Source organism: Psammomys obesus, unplaced genomic scaffold, assembly GCF_907164565.1.
Source record: "Psammomys obesus unplaced genomic scaffold, mPsaObe1.curated_primary_1811, whole genome shotgun sequence".
NCBI classification, from domain to species: Eukaryota; Metazoa; Chordata; class Mammalia; order Rodentia; family Muridae; genus Psammomys; species Psammomys obesus.
In genome coordinates, this window is record NW_026585742.1 from 6,295,808 (window position 1) to 6,319,687 (window position 23,880).

The window sequence follows — 23,880 nt, forward strand, 5'->3', positions numbered from 1 at the left end:
GGGCCTGGGGCTCAGCTCGAGCTGGGCTCCTTGCTGCTGGAGCTGCAGGCTGTGTGTGAGCAGTGCCCCTGTCACTTTCCCTATCAAAGTTTTCCAGGCTGTGTTAAAATGTTTTCCGTTGTCAGTGCTAAATTCCTATTCAAGCACACAGCCTGTGTGGTTTCAGAAATAAAGAATTTCTTCCCCATATGTAACCATAAATGAGGAAAGAGTAGCAGAAATATCTCTTGCTGTTACCAAAACCTTCCCAATGGCCAAACAGCGCTGGTTTATGCTATTTAAGCATTTCTCAGCTCTCTGTGTTTTTGTGAACATCTGTTTAAACTTATGCCATTATCTAAATTAATTAGAGTGAATAAGAATCATTGTAACATTTTTTTTTTTATTTTTACCTCTTGGAATCAATTTTCATAACGTGATATTCTCATGTCATGTTAGTATTTAAGTTAGCCAAGGCTTACATATGCTCAAATTCTAGTGAGTTCCCTAAAAATATTGCTGTAGTATACTTTTTTATTTTACGTAGTGTTGATCTAATCTTACTGGTTTTCTCCAGTCTGTGCTAGCTCAGCAACCTATCCAGCTTGTGGATAATGGTCTACACTACAGAAAGGTGGCCACACGTATGACCTGTGTGAACCTACCTCATCCAACAGAGACAAGCAATACCAAGCCTTTACTATAGAAAATACCAGGCCTAAGCAAGTATTTATATATTGATAAGAATAAGTAAAGCAACACCTACTCAATTAGATGAGCGAACAGATAGAGAAAGACATTAAGAAGGAGGATCAAATTTTGATAACATGTGCTGTAAGTACCTCTCTGAAAACCTAGACCATGCCTGCTCTTTTAGCCTGGTAGGGTTTGGTATTTATTCTCCATATTCATCAGGAGCTTTTGCAGAATTTTAACCTTGTCTCTAGTGTGTCTTGGTATGGAGAATTGTGGTTTCAGGGGAAGGACAGAGACTAGGGTTATAGGAGTTGAGTTCTATATCTCCGGTGCTGGTGGCATGGCCTAGGGAGGCTACGGATGGGTAATCTAACCCCACAGAATTTAGAGGCTTAGTACAATAAGCCATTTTTCAGGGTCTGAGGGCGAGGGATCCAGAGGAAGCCTGACTGGCGTCTCTGGTTCAGGATCTGTCACAGATCTAAAGGAAGCAGTCAGCTGGTTGCATTGTGGAGAACCTTGGACAGGTTTGGAGGGTGGGCTTTCAGGACAACTTGCATCATGGATCTGGCACCAGCTGGCTCTGGTCGGGAGTGGGTGCTTTGCTTCTCTTACATGTGGCCCATCCTTTGGAACGACTTCTCTTCTTGGTGTGGCCTCTTTGGTAGCTTCTAACAGAGCCAGTGAACAAGAGCAAGCATGCAAAAATTACAAGAGAAAGTCACTGCAGTCCAGCATCTTATCCCATCTGCCGTGTGCTCAGCTGCAGTCACAAGAGGCCAAAAACAAACCCAACCAAAACAAACATCTACCTATTGGAGTTCAGAGTGTGTTCAAAATGGTTGACGGTGGAGCGGATGCTCTCTGAACTATGCGGGTGAGATGGTCGGGCAGAGCAGGAAGCCCCTGAGACGCTGCTGCACCTCTTTGTCCAGCGTCAGCGGACTATACCCAGAAGCTTCTGGCTGGAATGCCTGTGACAGTAGCTCCTGGTTGGACGACACGGACCATCCTGGGTTTCTCCCTGCGAGGAGCTGTGAATCTGGCTGAGGAGCTGTCGTTGCTATGTTACGCCGCCGACGTGCTGTCTTCTGAGTGCAGGGAGACCCCAGGAAGCTGGGTGGATGCCAGCAGAGAGCTTCACGGGTGCCTTTCGGGGAGTGAGCCACATTGGATACCCTCTTCACCATGCTCCTCTTTTTGCATCTCCCCTAGTATCGTCCACAACAATGCTCTCTATCAGGGTAGCTGGAAAGCAGAAATATTCTAGGGGTCCACCCCTATACCACAAAGCAGTTTTGATGGCATTCTTTAGTAAGGTCAAATTGATACCAAAAATTAGGCATCTGGGCAACCTATGTAAAAATTAAAAATTAACTCAGGATTAGAGATCTATAGGAAAGACTTAATGTAAGTCATATACAATTCCAGGGTATAAATACTGAAACAGGAAGACTGCTATGAGCCTGAGGCCAGTCTAAGCTACAGTGTGAGACAGTCTCGAAAGAAAATGAAAAGAAAAAAAATCCACTTAAAAATTGTAAAATTTCTAGAAGGAAACAAATATTAACCAATGAACAATAAGAAAAAAAAATGAATGCTTCACTGACAAGAGTCACACATATCAAATAAACATAACAAATGTCCAGTAGCAGCAATCATCAAGGAAATAAATGCAAGTGAAACCTTCCCTGGGCTGTCAGGACACGCTATGGGGTCCCTTGTAGGCACACAGCTAGATCCAGTGCTGGATTGGCTACAGCCGCTGGGGTCCTTAGTTCCTCTGCAAGGAAACACCAATTTACCATTTTTCCCCCAAAAGTTAAAGGGGCTGGAGAGATGGCTCAGAGATTAAAAGCACTGGTTGCTCTTTCAAAGGTCCTGAGTTTGATTTCCAGCAACTACATGGTGGTTCACAACCATCTGTAATAAGGTCTGGTTTCCTCTTCTGGCCTGCAGGAGTACATGCAGACAGAACACTATACATAATAAATAAATCTTTATTTTTATTTTTTAATTCTTTATTAATTACTCTTTATTCATTTTGTATCCCCCCTGTGGTTCCCTCCCTCCTCCCGTCCCAATCCCTCCCTTCCTCCACCCTCTGCATGCATGCCCCTCCCCAAGTCCACTGATAGGGGGGACTTCTTTTCCTTCCTTCTGATCCTAGTCAATTAGGTCTCATCAGGAGTGGCTGCATTGTCTTCTTCTGTGGCCTGGTAATGCTGCCTCCCCCTCAGGGGGAGGTGATTAAAGAGCAGGCCAAGCATTTCATGTCAGAGACAGTCCCTGTTCCTATTACAATGGAACCCACTTGGATACTGAACTGCCATGGGCTACATCTATGCAGGGGTCTTGGGTTATCTCCATGCATAGTCCTTGGTTGGAGTATGATTCTCAGGAAAGACCCCTGTGCTCAGATTTTTTGGTTCTGTTGCTCTCCTTGTGGAGTTCCTGTCTTCTCCAGATCTTACTGTTTCCCACTTCTTTCCTAAGATTCCCTGCACTCTGCCCAAAGGTTGCCCATAAGTCTCAGCATCTGCATTGATAGTCTGCGGGGCAGAGCCTTTCAGAGGTCTTCTGTGTCAGGCTCCTGGTTTGTTTCCTCTTTTCTCCTTCTTCTGATGTCCATCCTCTTTGCCTTTCTGGATAGGAATTGAGCATTTTAGCAAGAGTCCTTACTCTTGATTAGTTTCTTTAGGTGTACAGATTTTAGTAGGTTTATCCTCTATTATATGTCTATATGAGTGAGTATATACCGTGTGCATCTTTCTACTTCTGGGATAGCTCACTCAGGATGATCTTTTCCAGATCTCACCATTTACCTGCAAATTTCATGATTTCTTTGTTTTTCTTGCTGAGTAATATTCCATTGTGTAGATATACCACAATTTGTGCATCCATTCCTCCACTGAGGGGCATCTGGGCTGTTTCCAGCTTCTGGCTATTACAAATAAGGCTGCTACAATCATGGTTGAGCAAATGTTTTTATTGTGTACTTGAGACTTTTTTGGGTATATGCCTAGGAGAGGTATAGCTGGATCTTGAGGAAGCACTATTCCTAGTTGTCTGAGAAAGTGCCAGATTGATTTCCAGAGCGGTTGTACAAGTTTACATTCCCACCAGCAGTGGAGGAGGGTTCCCCTTTCTCTACAACCTCTCCAGCATGTGTTGTCACTTGAGTTTTTCATCTTGGCCATTCTGATCAGTGTAAGGTGAAATCTCAGGGTTGTTTTGATTTGCATTTCCCTGATGGCTAATGAGGTTGAGCATTTCTTTAAGTGTTTCTATGCCATTCGATATTCCTCTATTAAGAATTCTCTGTTTAGCTCTGAACTCCTTTTTTAAATTGGATTACTTGATTTATTGCTGTTTAACTTCTTGAGTTCTTTATATATACTGGATATTACTCCTCTGTCAGATATAGGGTTGGTGAAGATCCTTTCCCAATCTGTAGGCTGTTGTTTTGTTCTGACGACAGTGTCCTTTGCTTTACAGAAGCTTTTCACTTTCATGAGGTCCCATGCTGTTGGTGTTCTGTTCAGGAAGTTGTCTCCTGTGCCAATGAGTTCAAGGCTCTTCCCCACTTTTTCTTCTAAAGTGGTTTAGTGTGTCTGGTTTTATGTTGTGGTCTTTGATCCACTTGGACTTTGGTTTTATACAGGGTGATAAGTATGGATCTATTTGCATTTTTCTACATGTAGCTATCCAGTTAGACCAGCACCATTTGTTGAAGATGCTGTCTGTTTTCCATTGAATGGTTTGGCATCTTTGTCAAAAATCAGGTGTCCATTATTGTGTGGATTTATGCCAGGGTCTTATATTCGATTCCATTGATCCACCAGTCTGTTTCTATGCCAGTATCATGCAGTTTTTAGTATTGTTGCTCTATAGTACAGCTTGAGATCAGGGATGGAGATACCTCCTGAAGATCTTTTACTGTAGAGAATTGTTTTAGCAATTCTGGGTTTCTTGTTGTTCCATATGAAGGTGAGAATTTTTCTTTCAAGGTCTGTAAAGAATTGTGTTGGTAATTTGATGGGGATTGCATTGAATCTGTAGATTGCTTTTGGTAAGATGGCCATTTTTACTATACTAATCTTGCCAAGCCTTGAGCATGGGAGATCTTTCCATCTTCTGATATCTTCTTCTAATTCTTTCTTCAGAGACTGGAATTTTTTTTCATACAAGTTTTTGATTTGCTTGGTTAGGTTCACATCAAGGTACTTTATGTTCTTTGTGGCTACTGTGAAGGGTGTTGTTTCCCTAATTTCTTTCTCAGCCCTTTTGTCTTTTGTATACAGGAGGGCTACTGATTTTTTTGAGTTAATTTTGTGTTCAGCTACTTTACTGAAGGTGTTAATCAGCTGTAGGAGTTCCCTGGTAGAATTTTTGGAGTCACTCAGGTATACTATCAAATCATCTGCAAATAATGATACTTTGACTTGTTTCAAAACTAGGAGAAAAGTGTTCAGTCTTTCAACCTTAACTAGTGTGTTAGCCACAAGTTCCAATACATTCCCTTTATGAGATCAAGGAGCTTCCAATGTATTTCTCCTCTGCTGAAAGGAGTAAACACTACCAGGGGCTCTTTGCGCATTTTCTATAGTGATTATGTAGCTTTCCTGTATGTTTGTGTGTCTGCGAGTGTGTATGTGTGTATACAGAATGTTTATGTAGGCCAGAGAGCAACAGCTGTTGTCTTTCTTAGTCACTCTTCACCTTTTTTTCTTAGACAGAATCTCTTAGAGTACCTGGTGTTGAGTAGTTGGATGAACTTGGTGGCCAGTGAGTTTTGAGAATCCACCTTATGCTGACCCTTGCATATACATTATACTACATAAGTACATTATACTACTGGGTTTGAAAATATATTACAAAGGTGTAGTAATCGAAGCAGCATGGTATTGGCATAGAAATAGACAGTTCAGTAGAATGAGTTTGAGAGTGTAAAAAGAAACCTATACTCCATATATATCTATATACATCTGGATTTTGTCAAAGGTGATAAGAATATAGATCACAAAAACACAATTTGGAAAGGTCAGTCTTTTGGAAAAAAAAATGAATGGTTCTGGGAAAGTTGAGTATATATCTGAAATAGAATAAGACTAGAACCTCTATTCTTAACTATTACAAAAACCAATCTGGAATGAACAAACAGAAAAAGAAAAGAAGGAATGCTTGAAGACATTGGGGTGTTTTGGGTAGGACCCTAAACACAGGAAACAAATCTAAGCCTGACACGTGGATTTTATCAAACTGAAAGGTTTCCAGAAAGCCCAGGAAATAATTATTAGTGATGATATGTTTGGAGAGTGGGAGGGAATAAGGTGAGCATTAATGTACCATGGAGACAATATCCAGGACATGTGGGGAGCTCTGTAAATCAATAGGGAAACAAAACAACCATGGAGAGCACACATCTCTTACTTACATGTAGAGATAAATAGCAGGTATTTTTAAAAGGCCCAGTATTACTAACCTGGAGGAAAATGCAAACTCAACCACAAGACTATTATTTTACCCAAGTTAGAGAATGACCATGACAAAAAGATTAACGGAAAATTTGAACACCAACTTAACATAAATAAACAAGTGGTTTAAATCCCCCCTCACCACCACCACTGGGAGGGGAAGGTAGCAGTCACTGGCCAGGAAGTGGAGGAAGGCAGTCCTGCTGCAGAATATAAATTAGCACAGTGATTGTCACAAACACTAAGGAAGCTCCTTGAAACATTACAAATAGTACTACCATATAATCTGATCCAGCGATTTCACTCCCAGGCAGTGCTCAGTGTATTGCAGCAGAGTTCAAGCAGATAAGAAATGGAGACAGCGAGGTGTCCATCAGCTGATGGATGCGTGAAGAACATACAGCCTGGATACACAGTTAAATATTATTCAGCTGTACAAACAGAATCCTGCCTGTCCTATGGCAACATGGACAGACACAGATTGTTCAGTGAAATACATCAGGCACAGCAATACAAGTGCCACAGGGCTCATTTGTATATGGCATATGAGAATGTCAGTCTCATATAAACTGAGAAGGGTAGTGTTGAACAGAGACTGAGGAGATGAAGGGAGAGAAGGACTGAGAAAATAAGCCAGGCTGCTTTTACTGTGAACTTGGAAGGCTACAGGAAAAGATTTAAAATATTTCTACCACAAATAAATATATTTAGCCTGATTTAAACATTATATAATGTATACACAGATCAAAATATAACAGCCCATTTAGACTTATATTTTTTGTTTTTAATGTATCAATAGTTTATTTAAATCAAAAGTGAGAAAAATATATATTATCTTGATTTTAGTGGATATGATACAGAGATTTCAATATATCTATTGAACTATCACCCTATAAACATGTGCAATTCTAAATTAATCAAAAGCATGTCATTTTAGGGCTTTTATGTGGCTCAGCTAATGAGGTTCCATGTCAAAGCTCAGAATCCAAACCTCACCATAAATTGGGCAGGTGGTCCATGTCCATAATTTCAGCACTTGGAGAAAGGAGGAAGATCAGAAGTTCAAGGGAATTATGTGCCAGGTTGGGACAAAGAAGACCCTGTTAAGTGAAAAACAACAACAACAGTCTTCATGTCTTGCATGACTTGGTCCTAGAAACCTGACTAGAGAGGAAAGGGAATGAAGAAAGGACAGACATTGAAACCGACATACAGATGCAGAAAAATTTAGGTCAGACGGTCTGTGTACGCTGATAGAGTGGCACCCAGGGTCCTGACCTTGGACTGTTCATTTTGTAGAGCTCAGGAAGAGGGGTTAATCACAGACAGAGGTCTCTGTGGGCAGCAGTCTGAGCTTGAAATATCTGGGAGGAAGAAGCTACAATTGCTGGGTTTGCACACACTGGTCAATTGTTAGTACACACTTATACACACTACTAACATTTGCACTTGGACCACAGGGAGGAACTGACAATTTCCCATGGGTCTGAAGCCTTGGTTGTTGCCATGTCAACAATATACACTCATTCAGGACCTCATTTGCCTCCTACACATTCACTTAAGGCTTCTTCAGCTGCCCACAAGCAGTTATTAAACACTGTATGGGATATATATAAAACTATATATTCAAAAGTACATATATGCATACATAAATCTATATGTAGAATTTTAGTGCTGAATTATTTAATTTTACTGCTGTGCTTTTCACTGCTATGCTATGCTATTTTAGTCGGTATTCCTTACAGATATGGTGAGTTAGTGCCAATGGATGTTATTTAATTTTAGGTTCTCCAGTCCTCATGGTGGTTGCCCAAGCTTACTTTACTTTTACTGTTTTTTCTGTTTCCATCTACTTCCCTCCCTTTTCATTTCTTCTTCTCCACCACCCTCTCATCCCCGTCTTCCCCTTTCTGTCCTTTCTCTTTCCTTCCTTTCTTCATTTCCTTCCTTGAGACAGGATCTCACTGTGTAGCTCAGGCTGGCCTTGAACTCCTAACTTGAACTACTTAATTTCTCAGTTGTGGGACTTCAAGGATCAATTCTCCAAGGTCCAATTATATTTTAAAAAATGATCATGTAGTTTGCACACTTGCAGTTCATGAAAGAGGAGTATATCATAGCACACGGAAGATTATTTCACCATTTCAATTGTCCTGTTTTAGTTGTTTTGATCTTTTTCTTCTTTTACGTTTCATTTTTTATTTTGTTTTGTTTTTGAGACAAAATCTTATTGAGTAGCACATGCTATTCTGCCCCATTGAATGCTGGGATCACAGGCTAAGCCATCACACCCCACCTCTTTTTCCCCCCAATGTACCTTTGACAGCAGTTACGTATCAAAATGCTACATTCTTCTTATTTATTTGAGAACTTTAAAGTAAAAAAATCCCAAGATCAATCAAGACTTCCATTTGATTTAGTTAGCAAGACTTACCTTAGCTTGTTTTAAAAAGATAACCCTCCTCATATCAGAATATAAAGCACAGTAGTGTAGAGTGTGTATAAACTAAGGTTGGGAGTAGACAGAAGAAGGTATGTGTGGGGGACAAGGGGTCTTCTGGGAAATGTGCTAGTTACTTTGTGAAATGTCCAGTTAGGGACTGGGGATCCTGGGGTAATACAGTAACACGTTACTCTGTTTTGTGAATTGTAGCTGACTTTGGCCTGGCAAAGCAAAAACAGGAAAGCAGTAAGCTCACGTCTGTGGTGGGAACGATCCTCTATTCTTGGTAAGGATAATTACTTTATGGCTCTCAAGTAGTATACTTGACTATTTTGGATTTTTGTTACTATTCTTGGCTTACAAAGAAAATAGAACTTGAACAGGAGGCTCATTTGGTAACTTTTGTGTTCCTAGGTAGGTCACATGAAAACAGTTGTGTATCACTGTGTCTAAAGCAACGATCGCAGGGGCAGCCCACTCATAACCCATCTCTGTCCCTTTCGGGGGGACTACCTTCTCTAACTTCTGATTGACGTAGTCCTGGACACTTCAATCTGGAGATGGCTGAGGGTGAGCGCTGCCCACAGGATGCTGAGGGCATCCCATTCCTGGACTTGCTGGCAGTGACCTGGTTTCTTCCCACCCGGGGCAGGATCTCTATGTTCTCTTACCTGCCCTGCAGCTGCACAGTGATAGAAACTGCGCCAATGCTGCCGCACCGTGAGTAGATGATGAGGCAAGTCCTTTGACCCCTGTCCCAGAGGCTGGGTAAGTGAGTGTTCTGTTTGGATGAACAGAGACACTTGTGGCATATTGCCAGCACTGTGAAGGTTCCTTTGCCAGCTGTTTTTGCAACTTGAAATTGTTATGTGGCTTGTCACATGGTCCCTACCTGTGCGAACATGTATGAAAGTAAGATAATGCATTCTCATAGAAATATTCTGAACTCTTACTTAACAACTCACCAAGAAGTCTACAGTCCGTCCCCACCCCCCTCCATCTAACCAACTGGTATAAATTGAATCCTAGGAAGAGAGTTAAAAATGATCTTTAGGATGTTGCAAACTTGCCTGGAAACAATATCGTTGCTTTGCTATGATGCTTCATGAAGCTTTCAGAGAAAGGTTTGCAGAGATGGACTTCTATTTATCTTACTAGAACTGCTTGTGTTTTGCCTTGTAAACTGACTCATAGACAGAAGATGGACAGGTGATGCTGATCTTTCCAACATTTCTTAGGCACATGTTCAAGATCTTCATGGATGACTTCTTAAGCACAAGGAAGGCCCACTCAGTGCTTAATCCTGGGATAATTTGGTCACAAAACATTAACTATTCATACATTCAGTCTCAGCAGATCTTAAGATGAAATTTATATGACAATGAGCTAGAGAGTTGAAGTTCAGTCATCATTTGCTATTACTTTTTTACTGCCAAGAGCATGAATTAAGTTTAGAGTTCTAATATAATAGAACTAGGTTTTTAGTTAGTGTACAAAATGTAGGATTTCATTGTTTCATGATTTATGTATATGTATATACATGCTTGTGTTATATGTTATACATGTGTTATATGTGTTTGACTTTGCTCAGACTTGTCCCAACTAGTCTCCTCATCCATCGCCTGCTAGTCTCCTTTATTCCCTAAATTGTCTCCCTTTTGTTCTCATATCATGTGTATGTGTGTATGGAAATATTCATGAATATAGAGTTGAATTTATATTCTACATATGAGAGAAAATACTTTTTTTTTTACCCCACAATCCCCCTCTTGTTCCTCCCCTCTTATTAGATGGCTTCTCCTCATTACATAGTCCCCCTTCTATTTTTACACCATTCATTCAATCATTCATTCATTCATTCATTCATTCATTCATTCATTCAAATTTAGGTTCTGCACATGACAGAAACATGTGCTAGCCATCTTTTTAAGGCTGGCTGTAATGTTCTCCAGTTCCTCTGGCTTTCTTGCTGATAAATTCACAATTTCATACAAATACACACACATACACACTCTGCATTTTTCCCCTTAATTTATTTCATGTGTCTGCTGCAAGTTATGCACACGTACCCTGTGTGCCTGGTGCCTGCAGAGGCCAGAGGGGGCACTGGGTTCTCTGGAACTGGAGTTACAGAGAGGGGCGTGCCCCACCACGTGGGAGCTGGGAACCAAACCCAGGTTGGCTGAAAGAGCCACAAGTGCTCCTAACTGCTAAGTCATCTCTTCAGCCTCTCTGCAGTGTTTTAAAGTGTGCATTGTACAGGTATTTTCCTTTCTTGGTCAGGTTACTTGATGTTTTATTATTATCTTGAAGCTTTTTTGAATAGTTTTCTTCCTGATTTGCTTTTTTGGCAAGTTCATTATTGGTATATAGAAAAGTTACTGATTTTTGTATGTTGGTTTTATGTCCTGGTATTTACTGAAAGTGTTTATCATTTAATAGTTTTGAGGGCAGTCTTTCATTTGCTCTTATTGGCATTTATTAATTGTACATAATAGTGGATTTCATTATGACATTTTCAAATATATGAATATATATGGAAAATAATGTACTTTAATCATATTCTGCCTTCAACTCCCTTTCATTTCCTCCTTCCATCTGTGGATCCTCTTTTACTTTCCAATTCATGTCTTTTCTGCTTTCATGTCTTTGTTTTGTGATCTGTGAGCTGAGGGGTTCTTAAAGCAGCGTGGACAACCTACCAATGGCTATAAATGGCTCTCCTTCTCACAGCAGCCATGAATCCTCAGAGAGTGATGAGGCTTCCTGGGCCCCTCATTCTTAGCAAACAGTAGCTGACTATAAATCCTCAGGGAGAGGCGGGCCTCATAATTATGAACAGTACTTAAGAGTCATGTGCTTTGAAGAAAACTGTTCTTTTTTTATTTTGAGACATTTTCCATCAGCATTCTCCTCCCCACTCACTGTTTCTTCAGATCTCCGAAGTGCACATTTCTGGAACTTCTTTCCTTCAGATAGTTTTGAGATTGGCGTCCTCTGCTCATTCTGGCCTCTGCTCAGATGCCACTTGTGTCCAGTGTTTCTCTGCTCACCTGGGTCTTTGTAGATCCAATTCTCACATCTTGCCTCGCTCTGACCTATACAGGTGGTTCCCAGTGTGCGGTCTTTTAGCTATGACAAGACTGAAGAAGCACACGTTATGTGAGAACTGTGTTATGAACTTTTTCCTTTCTTGGGCTACACCTGTGAGATTCTGGGTGGGGGCTTAAGGCTGGTTCCCAGCTTCTGAGACCCACACAGTGCATATGTCTAAGCTTTGATGTGTGTGATGTGTGATATGCATCATTGACTTAAAGATCTTTTCAGGGTTCAAGGCCGTATGGGGCGTGACCTTTCCATAGGTGAGGAGCAGCCCCATTTCAGCTGCATGGTCATGAGCCCTTGCACACCACTCTCTCCCCGGGGTCTACTGTGGGACCAATGGAATCTTAGTAAATGTTTTGAAGTGAAGTGAACTAAAGTAAGAGCAAGCCATTCCTCACGACAGCAGATGGGAGGCTGGGGGCTAATTGAGTGGCTTCGTGGGACTTCCCTTGCTTGAACTCCATGAAGCCTGAAGTGAGCACTGGTAATCTAAGGGTGTCAGCACCTTGAAGGCAAAGTCTCTGTTATTTTTTTTTTATTTATTTCTTTTACTTTTATAGTAAAATAAAATAATGGGTCTGAGCAGACTAAAAATAAAACATGGAAAGATTTGGAATTATTGAGACAAACATTCTTATATGGTTGACACATAGTTCCAAAAGAAATTGCAAGGAAAGTGCCTGCAAAATAAGGGTACGTACAGTTCTGCTGCAGATGAGTGGCCAACTGCAGAAGGCTCAGGCTGGAATTAGACTGCCTGCCTTTAAATTGGACTACCGAACGCTGGCCTCAGTTTTCTTGTCTACAGTAGGGGTGTATGAACAGCACAGCCCATCTCTTCAGCAGGCATCCATGAAGAGCTCGCTGAACCTGAATCACTGTTAATGACTTGTGTTTAGCCCATTTGTTGGAAGGGATGTGCTCATGAGAACAAACAATAGATCTCCTTAAGAATCACATTTGTTTCCTAATCGTTACAGTGGAGGGGGCTTATCTATGCTGTGTTTGTTTGTATTTCCTTTTCTCTCCCCTGTCTCTGTTTCTGGTATCTTGGTGGCCACTGGCTGCTTTATGACAACCAGGCCAAGGAGCTGAGAGTTTCAAGAGGAAAGGAAACTGTTCTTAGTGTGCAGAGATAGAAAAGCACAGAGCAGAACTGTCTGCAGTGGTGATCTGAGCAGGAGGATAGGAGAGCTTGTCAGTAACTTGTCTAAGTCTTGGCTCTTTTTGTGACAGAATAAGATTTCCTGATTAATATCACCTTTCTCTGGCCCTTGACTTGTCCTAGTATCTTGGAAATCCATAAACATTAACACACATGCACACATACACATACACATGTACACACACAATTCACACATACATGTACACACACACCCTGGGGGTGGGGGAGAAAAAAGAAACAGGGGCAGGGCTTTTTTCATCTCCTTAGGTTAGATAGCAGAGGATTTTGAGACAACTCAGAATTTGATTGTGGAAATTAAATTCTAAGTACATCTTAAAGAATAGGTGGAATAGGTCAAATAGTCCCCTGCATTCAAAAAGAAGCTGCTAAATAGAAATTGCCAGGGAGCAGACAGCAGTCGTGTCCCTGCTCTGTCTGGCCATCTTCTGCTCACCATATAGTTCTACTGTCTGATACTCATTGCACAAGTATGCTGAGCTTACTAAGTGGCAGGCACTGACAGGTGCAGCCTTTTAATCTCCGGTGAGACCAGGGTGACTCTCCTTGGTAACCGAGCATTCTTCTTTAATGTCAAGCACCTTGCAAGTGGAGGAGCCTGGATCTAATGTTGGTGGTCATAGCCCAGCCCCTCGCACCTCTGAACCTGCTACCCTGCCTGCTCCATGAGCACTGAGTAAGGAGAGGTGTATCAGGCATCAACATTTTGTACCTGCGAATGAGATGAGCAGTGCCCTGGAGCTGCAGCAGTGACTTAAGGAGTTGAGGTTCACCAGCATTCATTCTCTTCCCTCAGCAGACAAGAGGACATGGTGCAGATGCAGGCTCAATCCTCTGTTTCTTTCTTGTGGTGACTGGCAAGCTGAATATTCCCATTTTACTCTCTGAAATGATGTATGTAATCCCTGTGTGTGTATGAGGGGGGGGGGAGATCACTGTAATTTTACATACTGGAATTGTCAAGAGATGAACAGATGGGTGGATAGATGGATATTATTTATTGCTTAGTAGGGAGTCAAGAGTTGTTACTTTGAAAACAGCAGCCTCATCTCTAGGAAAATGCTTTCCTTGCCCTTACCCAATTACTGCACTTGGCTTAAATGCTAGATAAGTCCCATTGCTTTGGACGTCTTGCCTCCTCAGATATTTATATAGGTGGGCTAGCCCTACCATCTCTGCCTCTTGTTTGTGACTTAGTCTAGATGGTGCTTGATCTGCTTTGAGCAGGAGAATTTGGTGTCATGGGAGGTGAGCACTCAGGAGAAGGAGAAGGAGATGGAGATGGAGATGGAGTGAGGTGTGCTGCTCGGGGTCAAGGTTTTCTGTCTCCTGGCTTCCACTGCAGCTTGTTCCTCTGTACTTACAGGAACTGGCATGCATTCCTCCATTTCCTCACCTTGCATTCATTCTTTTCTTTTCTCATTTATCTCTTGTTTTGCTTTGCCCTGCAAATGTTTCCTGAGGCAAATATTCACCAGAGTGATTGATTCTGGAGGTGAACGAACCTGGAACGTATGTTGTGTGTGTCGGGGGCGGGGGGCAGCTGGAAGTGGAGAAAGCGGCAGACAGAAGCATTCTTGGCAGGCTCTTCCCTGTTTCCATGCTTGATGAAGAACTCAGGAGCTGCTGTTACCTGGAATTCTCCTTCTCAAGGAAGAGACTGAAGTGCCTGTTCTGTCAGTCCTGAGTACATGAGCAGGCTGGGCCTCCCATGCAGCAGACAGAGGGGTCAAAGGGTTTAGCTTTTTTCTATAGAGACTTCCAGTGATTGGAATTCTGTCCTCTGTGTTCAGGAGACTCAAGACTAAGGTGTCGGTAGGACATCTATGGCATTTGTGTTGACTGGAGACACATAGTGATAAACGCTTGCAGGGTTACCCCCTAGACCTCAGGTACTTTTGACATGCTGAAGTATGATCCCTCTCTTCTCTGAGAGAAAAGGTAAAACTTCCCTCTTATGCTGCAGACGTACTCATCTGTATTGATAGGTGAACTTCCCCGAAGAAGACTCTCAGGGTTGGAAGGAGCGAGGTTACCCTGGTGTTACTCAGACACTTGGCAGGTCCTCCCCACACCTAGTGATGATTTCACTGGTCTGGAGGTCATCCCAGCCATTCACAAGTGGCAATGATGACACCAATGCATCTGGAGGAGGTGGGAGGAGGTGGGAGGAGGTGGGAGGAGGTGGGAGGAGGTGGAATGGCCTTATGTGAACACCCCGACTCCTCCCAACTGCTTTTTAAAATCATTCTCACTAGGGAGCAAGAACACATGTTTTATATTCAGAAAAGGCCTCTGTGTAATCACATATTGTCATTGAGAGACTGCATTATCTTTTACAAAATCACCATAATTACTTTATCTAATTATGTACTTGATTTCTTTTTAGAAAGATGGTGGTATTTGGCTTGCATACAAATGAAAAGTATATGATGTCACCCTATGACAATTGTCCTGCCCTGAGTTAGAGAGAAGCAAGTATCAATTGATATACAGTGAAAAACTTCAAGCCTACAGAATTGAATTTAATTTGTGTATGTGACTCACAATCAGCTGGTTCTCCTTGACACACAAAGTCTGGCGCTGTTCAAGTGTCACATCCTTGTGAACTTGCCTGGATCGTGCTTTGCTTTCAAATGGGCTCCCAGTCAGGTTGTCAGGGATCATAGAGTAGTGGATTAGAAAAGCCTCGTGTGCTCATCTGCTTAACCCACAGCAGCTTCGGGAGTAAAGGGTTTCTTTGTTTGCACAGGAACTGAAGCCCCCAAGGAGTGCTGCACACTGGCTTGCTCTCCTTAGTAGGCTGGGCCCTCCCACATGAGCCAGCAACCAATTTCATGGCAGGTAAAGAGGGAATCTCTCTGAGCAGAACTTCACACAAGCGTCTTACTGCTTGGGGCTTGTGGATGTCACATAGCCTGCAGGCTAGGACAGCTTATGCGATTAAGTACATAAATTAAGTACAATGAGAGTAACTAAAGGACAAAATAGATTGCCACTAGAATGTATTTCATGATCCTTCTAAAATACAAACATTTGAAAATGTCACCAGTAAGCAGTGAGTGCTCCATGGCTCGGCTTCAGTTCATGTCTTGGTTTGGACCATTGAGAAAATGGAGGTGAGTGGTTCCCACAACAGCAGGTTACAGCTGGTGTGGGGAGGGAAGCCAGTGTCCCACACAGGAGGATCCATCACCTCAGCTCACCACCAGGATTAACAGTTTGCTTTAAAAGTAAAGTCACAAATGTAGCAAACAAGAAGGCAAAGATTCAAAGTTTTCCTTATATTATTACATAAAAAAATACAATACTTTATATAGCAAAGTAATTACCAATATATAGGAAACCTAGTGACTGGGCATCTTGTCGCTGGCTTTATTTTCTCATTTCTCATTACAAAAAACTTCTTCCTTTAGTGCACATACATTAATTATACATAATGATGGGTTTCATTATGACATTTTCTATCTCTTTAAAAAGAATTCATTTTTAAATTTTTAATGAATGTGTATGTGAAAGAAGGCTTGTACACATGAGTGCACAAGAAATCAGAAGAGGATGGTGGATCCCCTACAACAGAAGTTTGACGTGGTTGTGAGCTGCCTAATGTGGCACCAGAAACTGAATTCAAGTCCACCGCAAGAGCAACTTGCTCTCTCATCACTGAGCTATCTCTATCCCCTTGCTATGCTGTTTCCATATAGACATATACATGTAATTTCTTTTCCATTTTCTTATCCACAAAGAATAAAAGCTAGAATCTTAATATTTAAGATACTGACTGGCTGGATAGCGCTTTTCTAGGAATTTCTGGCTAATGGCTGACGATGAACAATGGACCACACAGAATCCCCTTCTTCTCACTTAGAGTTTTGATTACTCTTCAGAGTCGGAGAATGACACAGCGATGACCCTGCACTAAGAGTGTTCGTCTGTCTCTACCTGGGGTAACCCATAGACTCCAGAGCAGGTGGGAACTACGTGGAAACAGCTGCTCAGCCAGACCCTGAACGGTGTGGCGGCCTACACGGAAAGTTTGAATATCTGAGTTAGACTATTCCTCCCTTTTCTTTTCTACTCTTTTCTACAATAACTATATTCTATATTTTCATACTGTTCAGATCAAATAAGATTCTAATATTTGAGGGAAGAGTTATACCTGATGAATTTCACCCCTGAAATCATCAAAAAGGGAATTATTGCAGCTTAATTTCAGCAGGCCTTGGGCTGCAAATGGAAGATAGGAGAGAGCAGAGATGGACAGACTCCATGGTGCAGTAGGGGAAAGGTAGAGGATGACCGATGGAGTCTTGCACTGCCTGCTGTTGGTTCATGTGCTGTTCCTGGGGCGATATCATCTTGATTGCTGCTTTCTTCATTACACAGCCTCCAAGCATAGCGCGTGATTCTCCCTTGGAAGCCCTTAACAGCCTTTAACGAGTACTATTTCTGTAAAGGGAAGCTGTAGAGCTTTTGTGAGCAGTAATGATTTTTTTTAATGCAACATAATAGGAATTAAGAGAGGGGGCATGGTGAATGTACTTTTTGCAATTCCCTCATCTTCACCAGAGTAGGGAAGGAATAGAGATGGCTATCGATCCCGCCCCCTACACCTGTTAAAACAGCAACATAGATAACGTATTCTGAGCACAATTTCTAAAGCTGTGCTTTTCATGGTTGTATATAGTAGTTTTGGTAGTTTGTGGTAAGAATTATCTTTATCCTTTTTTTCTGTTGTTTTTTTTTTTTTTAGACTGGTCAAAGTTTTCTGTTTTTGTTTGTTTGTTTTTATTTTTTAGTGTTCAAAGTTTACACATAGGCCTTGCTTAACTTGATACTTCTAGGTCCTGTCAATTAACCCTGGAGGAAGTATCACGTGTGCAGGGGACAGCCAGAGCAGAGGACTTTTCAGGGGCCATTGTGCTGTGTAGTCTCGCCAGTACTGAGTGAGGAATCATGATGCACTAGTCAGGCCTCTGTTGCTGTGGTGCAACCCCTGGGAAAATCAACCCTGGTAAAGTGTATTTCTGACTTGTGATCACAGAGGTTTCAATCTGTGGCCATTTGACCTTGTTGTTTCTGGGCCAGCAGTGAGGCAAAATATCATGGTAGACAGCATATCCAAAGCTTTTAACCTCCTGGTGGCCAGGAAGCAAAGAGATAGAAAGCAGCCACAGACAAAATACACACTTAGAGGACATCCCTAATGGCCTGCCTTTCTAAGTAAGCCCCACCTCAAGTATCCACTGCCTCCCAATAATAACTCATTAAACTATGAGCACATGAATGGATGTGTCCATTGATGAACCCAGGCCCTCATGGTACAATTATCCCTGTCTTAGTTATGGCTTTTATTGCTGCAACAAAACACTAAAAAGCAAGTTAGGGAAGGAAGGATTTATTTGGCTTATACTTCCAGATCATAGTCCATAATTGGAGGAAGTCAGGACAAGGACCCAAACAGGGTAGTAACATAAAGGTAGGAGCTGCTAGATGTCACTTCCTCAGTCTGCTTTCTTATAGAACACATGACCTCCTTAACTGAGGCTCCTTTCTCTCTGATGACTCTAGCTTGAACATAAAGTATCTTGGTGTAACTCTAACCAAGCAAGTGAAAGACTTATGTGGAAAAAACTTCAAGTCTCTAAAGAAAGAAATTGAAGAAGTTATCAGAAGATGGAAAGATCTCCCCCGCCCATGGCTTGGCAAGATTAACATAGTAAAAATGTGCATCTTACCAAAAGCAATCTACAGATTCAGTGGAATTCCCATCAAATTACAAACACAATTTTTTACAGACCTTAAAAGAAAAATTCTCAACTTCATATGGAATAAAACAAAACAAAACAGAAGGACTAAAATAATCCTCTACAAGTTGACACACAAAACCAGCCAGTACAATTTCCAAGGGCCTCATCTCTTGTTGCTTTACCACAGACCAAACCATCAATCCACTGCCTGTGGGATTTCAGGAGCCACATACAACCAGCATCTGTAGAGCTTGCTGTGAAATAACTCATGCTGAAGATTGGATTGGGGGGGGGGTCTTGATATTTAATGGAGAGAGAGAGAAAAGAGAAAGAGGGACAGAGGAGAGGAGAGAGAAAAGAGGAGAGTCAGCTTTGAGGGAAGAGAGGGGAGGTAGGAAGAAGGAAAGCTAGGAGAGAGCTGCATCAGACAAGACAGTTTCCATCAGGGAACAAAGATCTTTGCTGAGGTCAATAGGAGCTAGCACTGGGAGTTATTCTTTCCACAGTAAGATAATGGATAGGATCTGATGTCAAAGACCAAAGAATATCCCATGGGTCTATAAATGAACAGGACTGGATTGATTACCCACTGAGGTCTCTAGGGAGGAGTGAAGGGCTGAGATGAGGCATCAGGAGAATAGGGGCTGAAGTGGAGATGACAAGCAAAAAGATGAACAGTTAGGGACATAGGAGGAGCTAGGACCATAGCTAGCAGAGAACTGCATATAAGAGAATAGGCACCTGGGAAGTTGGAACCTGGAGCCTGAGGACACTTGCCAGAGGAGCCAAGAGAGAAGGAGAGGTTTCGAGGTGAGCCCCAGGGTGCACCCACCTGTATTACCAATTCTCTCTAAAAACTGTGATCCTAAAAGAGACTTCTAAAAAAACAATCTCTGGACACTGCTGATATATGTGCATATGTGTATGTATGGTTATATGTATATATGCATATATATACATACCTTTTAGCCATTAAATGAAGCTCAGTACAGGGTAGTCTACAGCAATAGCTTGAACGAGTGCATTCAGACAAGTACTGTGTTGTTTGAAGTCATGTTTTCAGAAGGCTGTTACTTGACAGGGAACTGGCACCTGGAAACTGGCAAAGCCTTTTGAAACCTTTAAACCAGCCACCAGTGCTACACCCTATCCAACAAAGCCACAGTCTTTCCCAAACAGTGCCACCAGTTTCGGACCAAATATTTACATATATGAACCTCTGTGGACCCTTCTTATTCAAACTACCACAGCATCACTGTCAGACAGGACCGCTGATGGGTGTCAGCATCTGTCACTTGTCAGCAGTGTGAGGAGCAGGTACAATGGAAGACTGCACTATGCTTTTGTCGGGCTTTCCCCTGTGCCTAGTGGAGTTGAACAACTGTCTTCTCCATTCAAAATTTCTGTGTTTTTTATTGATGAGCTTTTAGGTTTGACTCACGGTTTTTTTCTCATGTGTCCATCTGGGTATTCTAATGTGTGCATTAGAATCAGTGTCAACAACTGTAGCTTTATAGTATGTTTTAATATCACTCTGCATAAACTCTACAACTTTGTTTCTAATTTTCAAGATTTTTGTCTATTCTGCATTCTGTTATTTTCACATGAATTTTTGGCTCAACTTGTCAATTTCCACAAAAGTCAGCTCTCTTTAATTTTTTAAATTAATTAATTTATTTTCTTTACATTCCTGACTGTAGCTCACTCCTTCCCTCCTCCTCCATCTCCCCTCCCCTTTTCCTCAGAAAAAGGGAGCTCCCCTATCCACTCACCCCAGCTCATAAAGTCTGATCAGGACTGAACATTTCCTCTTCTCCTATGGCCTAGCAAGGCAGCCCAACCAAGGAGGAATGATTGAAAAGAAAGCAACTGCATCCTTGTCCTAGATAGCTCCTGCTCCTCTTACTTGGGAACCTACATGAGGCCTGAGATGCCCTGCTGCTACATCTCTGTAAGGGACTTGGTCTAGTCTATACATGGTCTGTGGTTGGTGCTTTAGTCTCCACAAGCCCTTCTGGGCCCTGGTTAGTTGGCTCTGTTGGTCTTCTTGTGGAGCTCCTGTCAGCTCCAGGTCCTCCTGTCGATCCCCCTACTTTTCCACAAGGCTCCCTACACTTCACCAAATATTTGGCTGTGGGTCTCTGCATCTGTTTGAATTCACTGCTGGGTGTAGCCTCTCAGACAGCAGCCATGCTAGGCTTCTGTCTACAAGCATAGCAGAGTATTGTTAATAGTGTCAGGGGTTGGCTCTCTCCCTTGGGGTGAGTGTCAGGATGGGCCAGTCATTGGTTGGACATTCTTTCAAGCTCTGCTCCATCTTTATTCCTATATATCTTGTTGGCAGGGGGATAAATTCTGGGTTGAAGTTTTTGTGGGTAGGTTGGTGTTCCTCTCCCTCCACTAGAAGTACTATCTGGCTGTGTGGTTCAATCTCCATGGCCGGCAAAACTTAGAGTCTTAGCTAGAGTCACCCCCGTGGTCTCCAATGCCTTTGGGCAGCTAATGAGGTGATCATGTGGTTTTTTTCTTTCAGTTGATTTATGTGGTTGATTACATTGAAGGATTTTTGTATCTTGAAACCCCTCCCCCCAGCATGCCTGGGATGAATCCTGCTTGACTATGGTGGGTAATATTTTTGATGTGTTCTTAGATTTGGTTTGCAAGTATTTTACATCAATGTTCATAAGGAAAATTGGTCTGATGTTCTCTTTCTTTGTTGGGTCTTTGTGTAGTTTAGGAATCAGGGTGACTGTGGCCTCTTAGAATGAGCTTGACAATGTTCCTTCAGTTTCTATTTTGTGGAACAGTTTGAGGAGTATTGGTATTTGCTCTTCTTTGAAATTCTGGTAGAATTCTGTGCTCAAACCATCTGGCCTTGGGCTTTTTTAAATTTTAATTTAATTTAATTTTTTGGATGAGAGACTTTTAATGACGGCTTTTATTTCCTTAGGGGTTATAGGACTATATAACTTGTTTACATGATCTTGATTTAACTTATGGTAAGTGGAATCTAGCAAGAAAATTGTCCATTTTGTTTATATTTTCCAATTTTGTGGAGTACATGCTTTTGAAGTAAGGCCTAATGATTCTTTAGATTTCCTCTGTATCTGTTGTTATGTTTCCCTTTTCATTTCTGATTTTGTTGATTTGGATACTGTCTTTATGCCTTTTACTTAGTTTGGCTAAGGGTTTGTATATCTTGTTGATTTTCTTGAACAACTAGCTTTTGGTTTCATTGATTCTTTGGATTGTTCTATTTGTTTCTAACCTGTATTATCCTGAGGTCCTACAGGTTTCTTCAAGACAGCTAGTAGAGCCGTGAACCATGGGCTGGATCTGTGTGTCTCTGGAATCTGGAGTCCTCTTCAGGATGGTGGGAGTATCTGGGGGTTCTGAGAGTGTGCTGTGCATGTCTGTCAGCACAGATCCTCTCCTCTTTCTGGGGTAATAGGAACAGACGCTGGCATTTGAGAGCCAGTAGCATGGCGGCTTGCGTGCTCAGCAGACACTGCGCTCCTGGAACTCAGGCACTGCTGGACACTGCCATCTTGGAACTGGGACTCTGTATGCTCCTACTGTCCAGCAGGCCTCTGCATGTGGACTGGTAGAACCGTGGATGAGAGACTGGGACCCTGAACCTGACACCCAGGAGTTGTCCTCAGGGAGGTGGGAGGAGTCTGTGGTCTGGCTACTGGAGCCATGTATTTCTGGAACTCTGGACTCATGTTTGAGTAGTCAGAAGGTGCCGGGAGCTGTGAGCCTAGGACCATGTGTGGCTCTTGGAACCAGGGGTTGGGAGTCCTGGAACCGTTCATCCTTGGCTCCCAGGCTGCCTCTTCTAGTCTGGGAAACACAGACGTTGGCGTTTTGGAGTCAGCAGTTAGGTCACTCACGTGGTCTGCAACCTTTTATCTTCTGCTGCTCAGATATGATACACACTGGGCCTTGGAAAGTCCTGGGTCAGCTGTCTTAAAGGTCAGAAAAGGGACCTTGCCCAAGAGTCCACATCTGAATATGTTGTGTACTGAAGGGGAATTAAACTAGAAGATGATTTGAGGGTGCACAATGAAGTGGCAAATAATTTCCCTTTTTTTTCTTTTTAAATTTTTTTCTTTATTATTATTATTTTTTACAATTTATTCACTTTGTGTCCTGGCTGTCCTGAGCCCCTTCCCTCATATCCTCCCAATTCCACCCTCCTTCCCTCTTCTCCCCATGTGTCCCTCCTGTAGTCTCTTTATAGGGGAGGTCCTTGTCCCCTACTATCTGACCCTAGCCTATTAGGTCTCACCAGGACTGCCTGGATCCTCTTCCTCTGTAGCCTAGTTACACCACCTCACCAGGGGGAGGTGATCAAAGAGCCAGCCACTGAATCCATGTCAGAGACAGCCCTGCTCCCCTTACTAGGAAACCCACATGGAGACTGAGATACCTATGGGCTACACATCTGAGCAAGTGGTTTTCAACACCGAAAATGAGGTAGAAGAAACGTGAGGGTCAGTGCTCTGAAGGAGGCTTGATTTCACCTGCTGACTATGGACTGCAGGGAGTCTCAGCCAAAGAGCACAGACACTCTCTGGAAATAGCTCCTCAGAGCCTTCAGGAAGAAACACCATTGTACCAAAACCCAACTTTAATCCATCACCTAACTATACATGTGCCTTATGCCTCTAACGATCTGATTATCACAGAACCTAGAGAAGACCATTCAGTTGTCTATGCAATAGCAAGTTATTACATTTTTTTAAACACTAGATGCTTTTCCACTTCTTTAGGTTTTTGTAAAAAATAAAAATTAAAAAAAATATGGTGCTAGGTAGTTTTTAGTGTATACATCATATACTTCTCTTATTCCCATAAATTTTTTCTGTCATGATTTATTTTCATTGTCTTTTTTAATTTCTTCTTTGATCTATTGATTACATAGGGTATTTTCTTTAATTCACATCTTTTCTAAATTTTATTCCATAGCACTTACCAAAAAAAGTGTTGGAGTAATAAGAGAGATGATTATTTATTACTCTGCATTCTGGAAAGAGCCTAATGAGAACTGTGCTGTGTTCTTATTAGGGGAGAGAAGGAGACAGGCACTGGGTGCCGAGGGCTCCTCTGTGACTGTTGCTGGATCCTCACTGATGTCCATAGGACCTGTTCATGGCTATACCGGCAGGAGTTCTAAAGTTCTGGAATTGGGATCTAAGAGAGAATGTGCCAAAAGTCCTGAAAATCCAGCACTTCCCAGGCATT

At 42.1% G+C, this 23,880-nt stretch overlaps 1 protein-coding gene across 1 annotated transcript in view; it reads left to right on the forward strand.

Moving 5' to 3' along the window:
* Nucleotides 1–23,880, forward strand: part of Nek10 (NIMA related kinase 10) — a 187,847-nt gene that overhangs the window by 85,029 nt on the left and 78,938 nt on the right. The window contains exon 23 of the mRNA XM_055599067.1: nucleotides 8,806–8,881. Within this exon, the coding sequence (XP_055455042.1) occupies nucleotides 8,806–8,881 (76 nt within the window). The remainder of the gene's footprint in view (nucleotides 1–8,805; nucleotides 8,882–23,880) is intronic.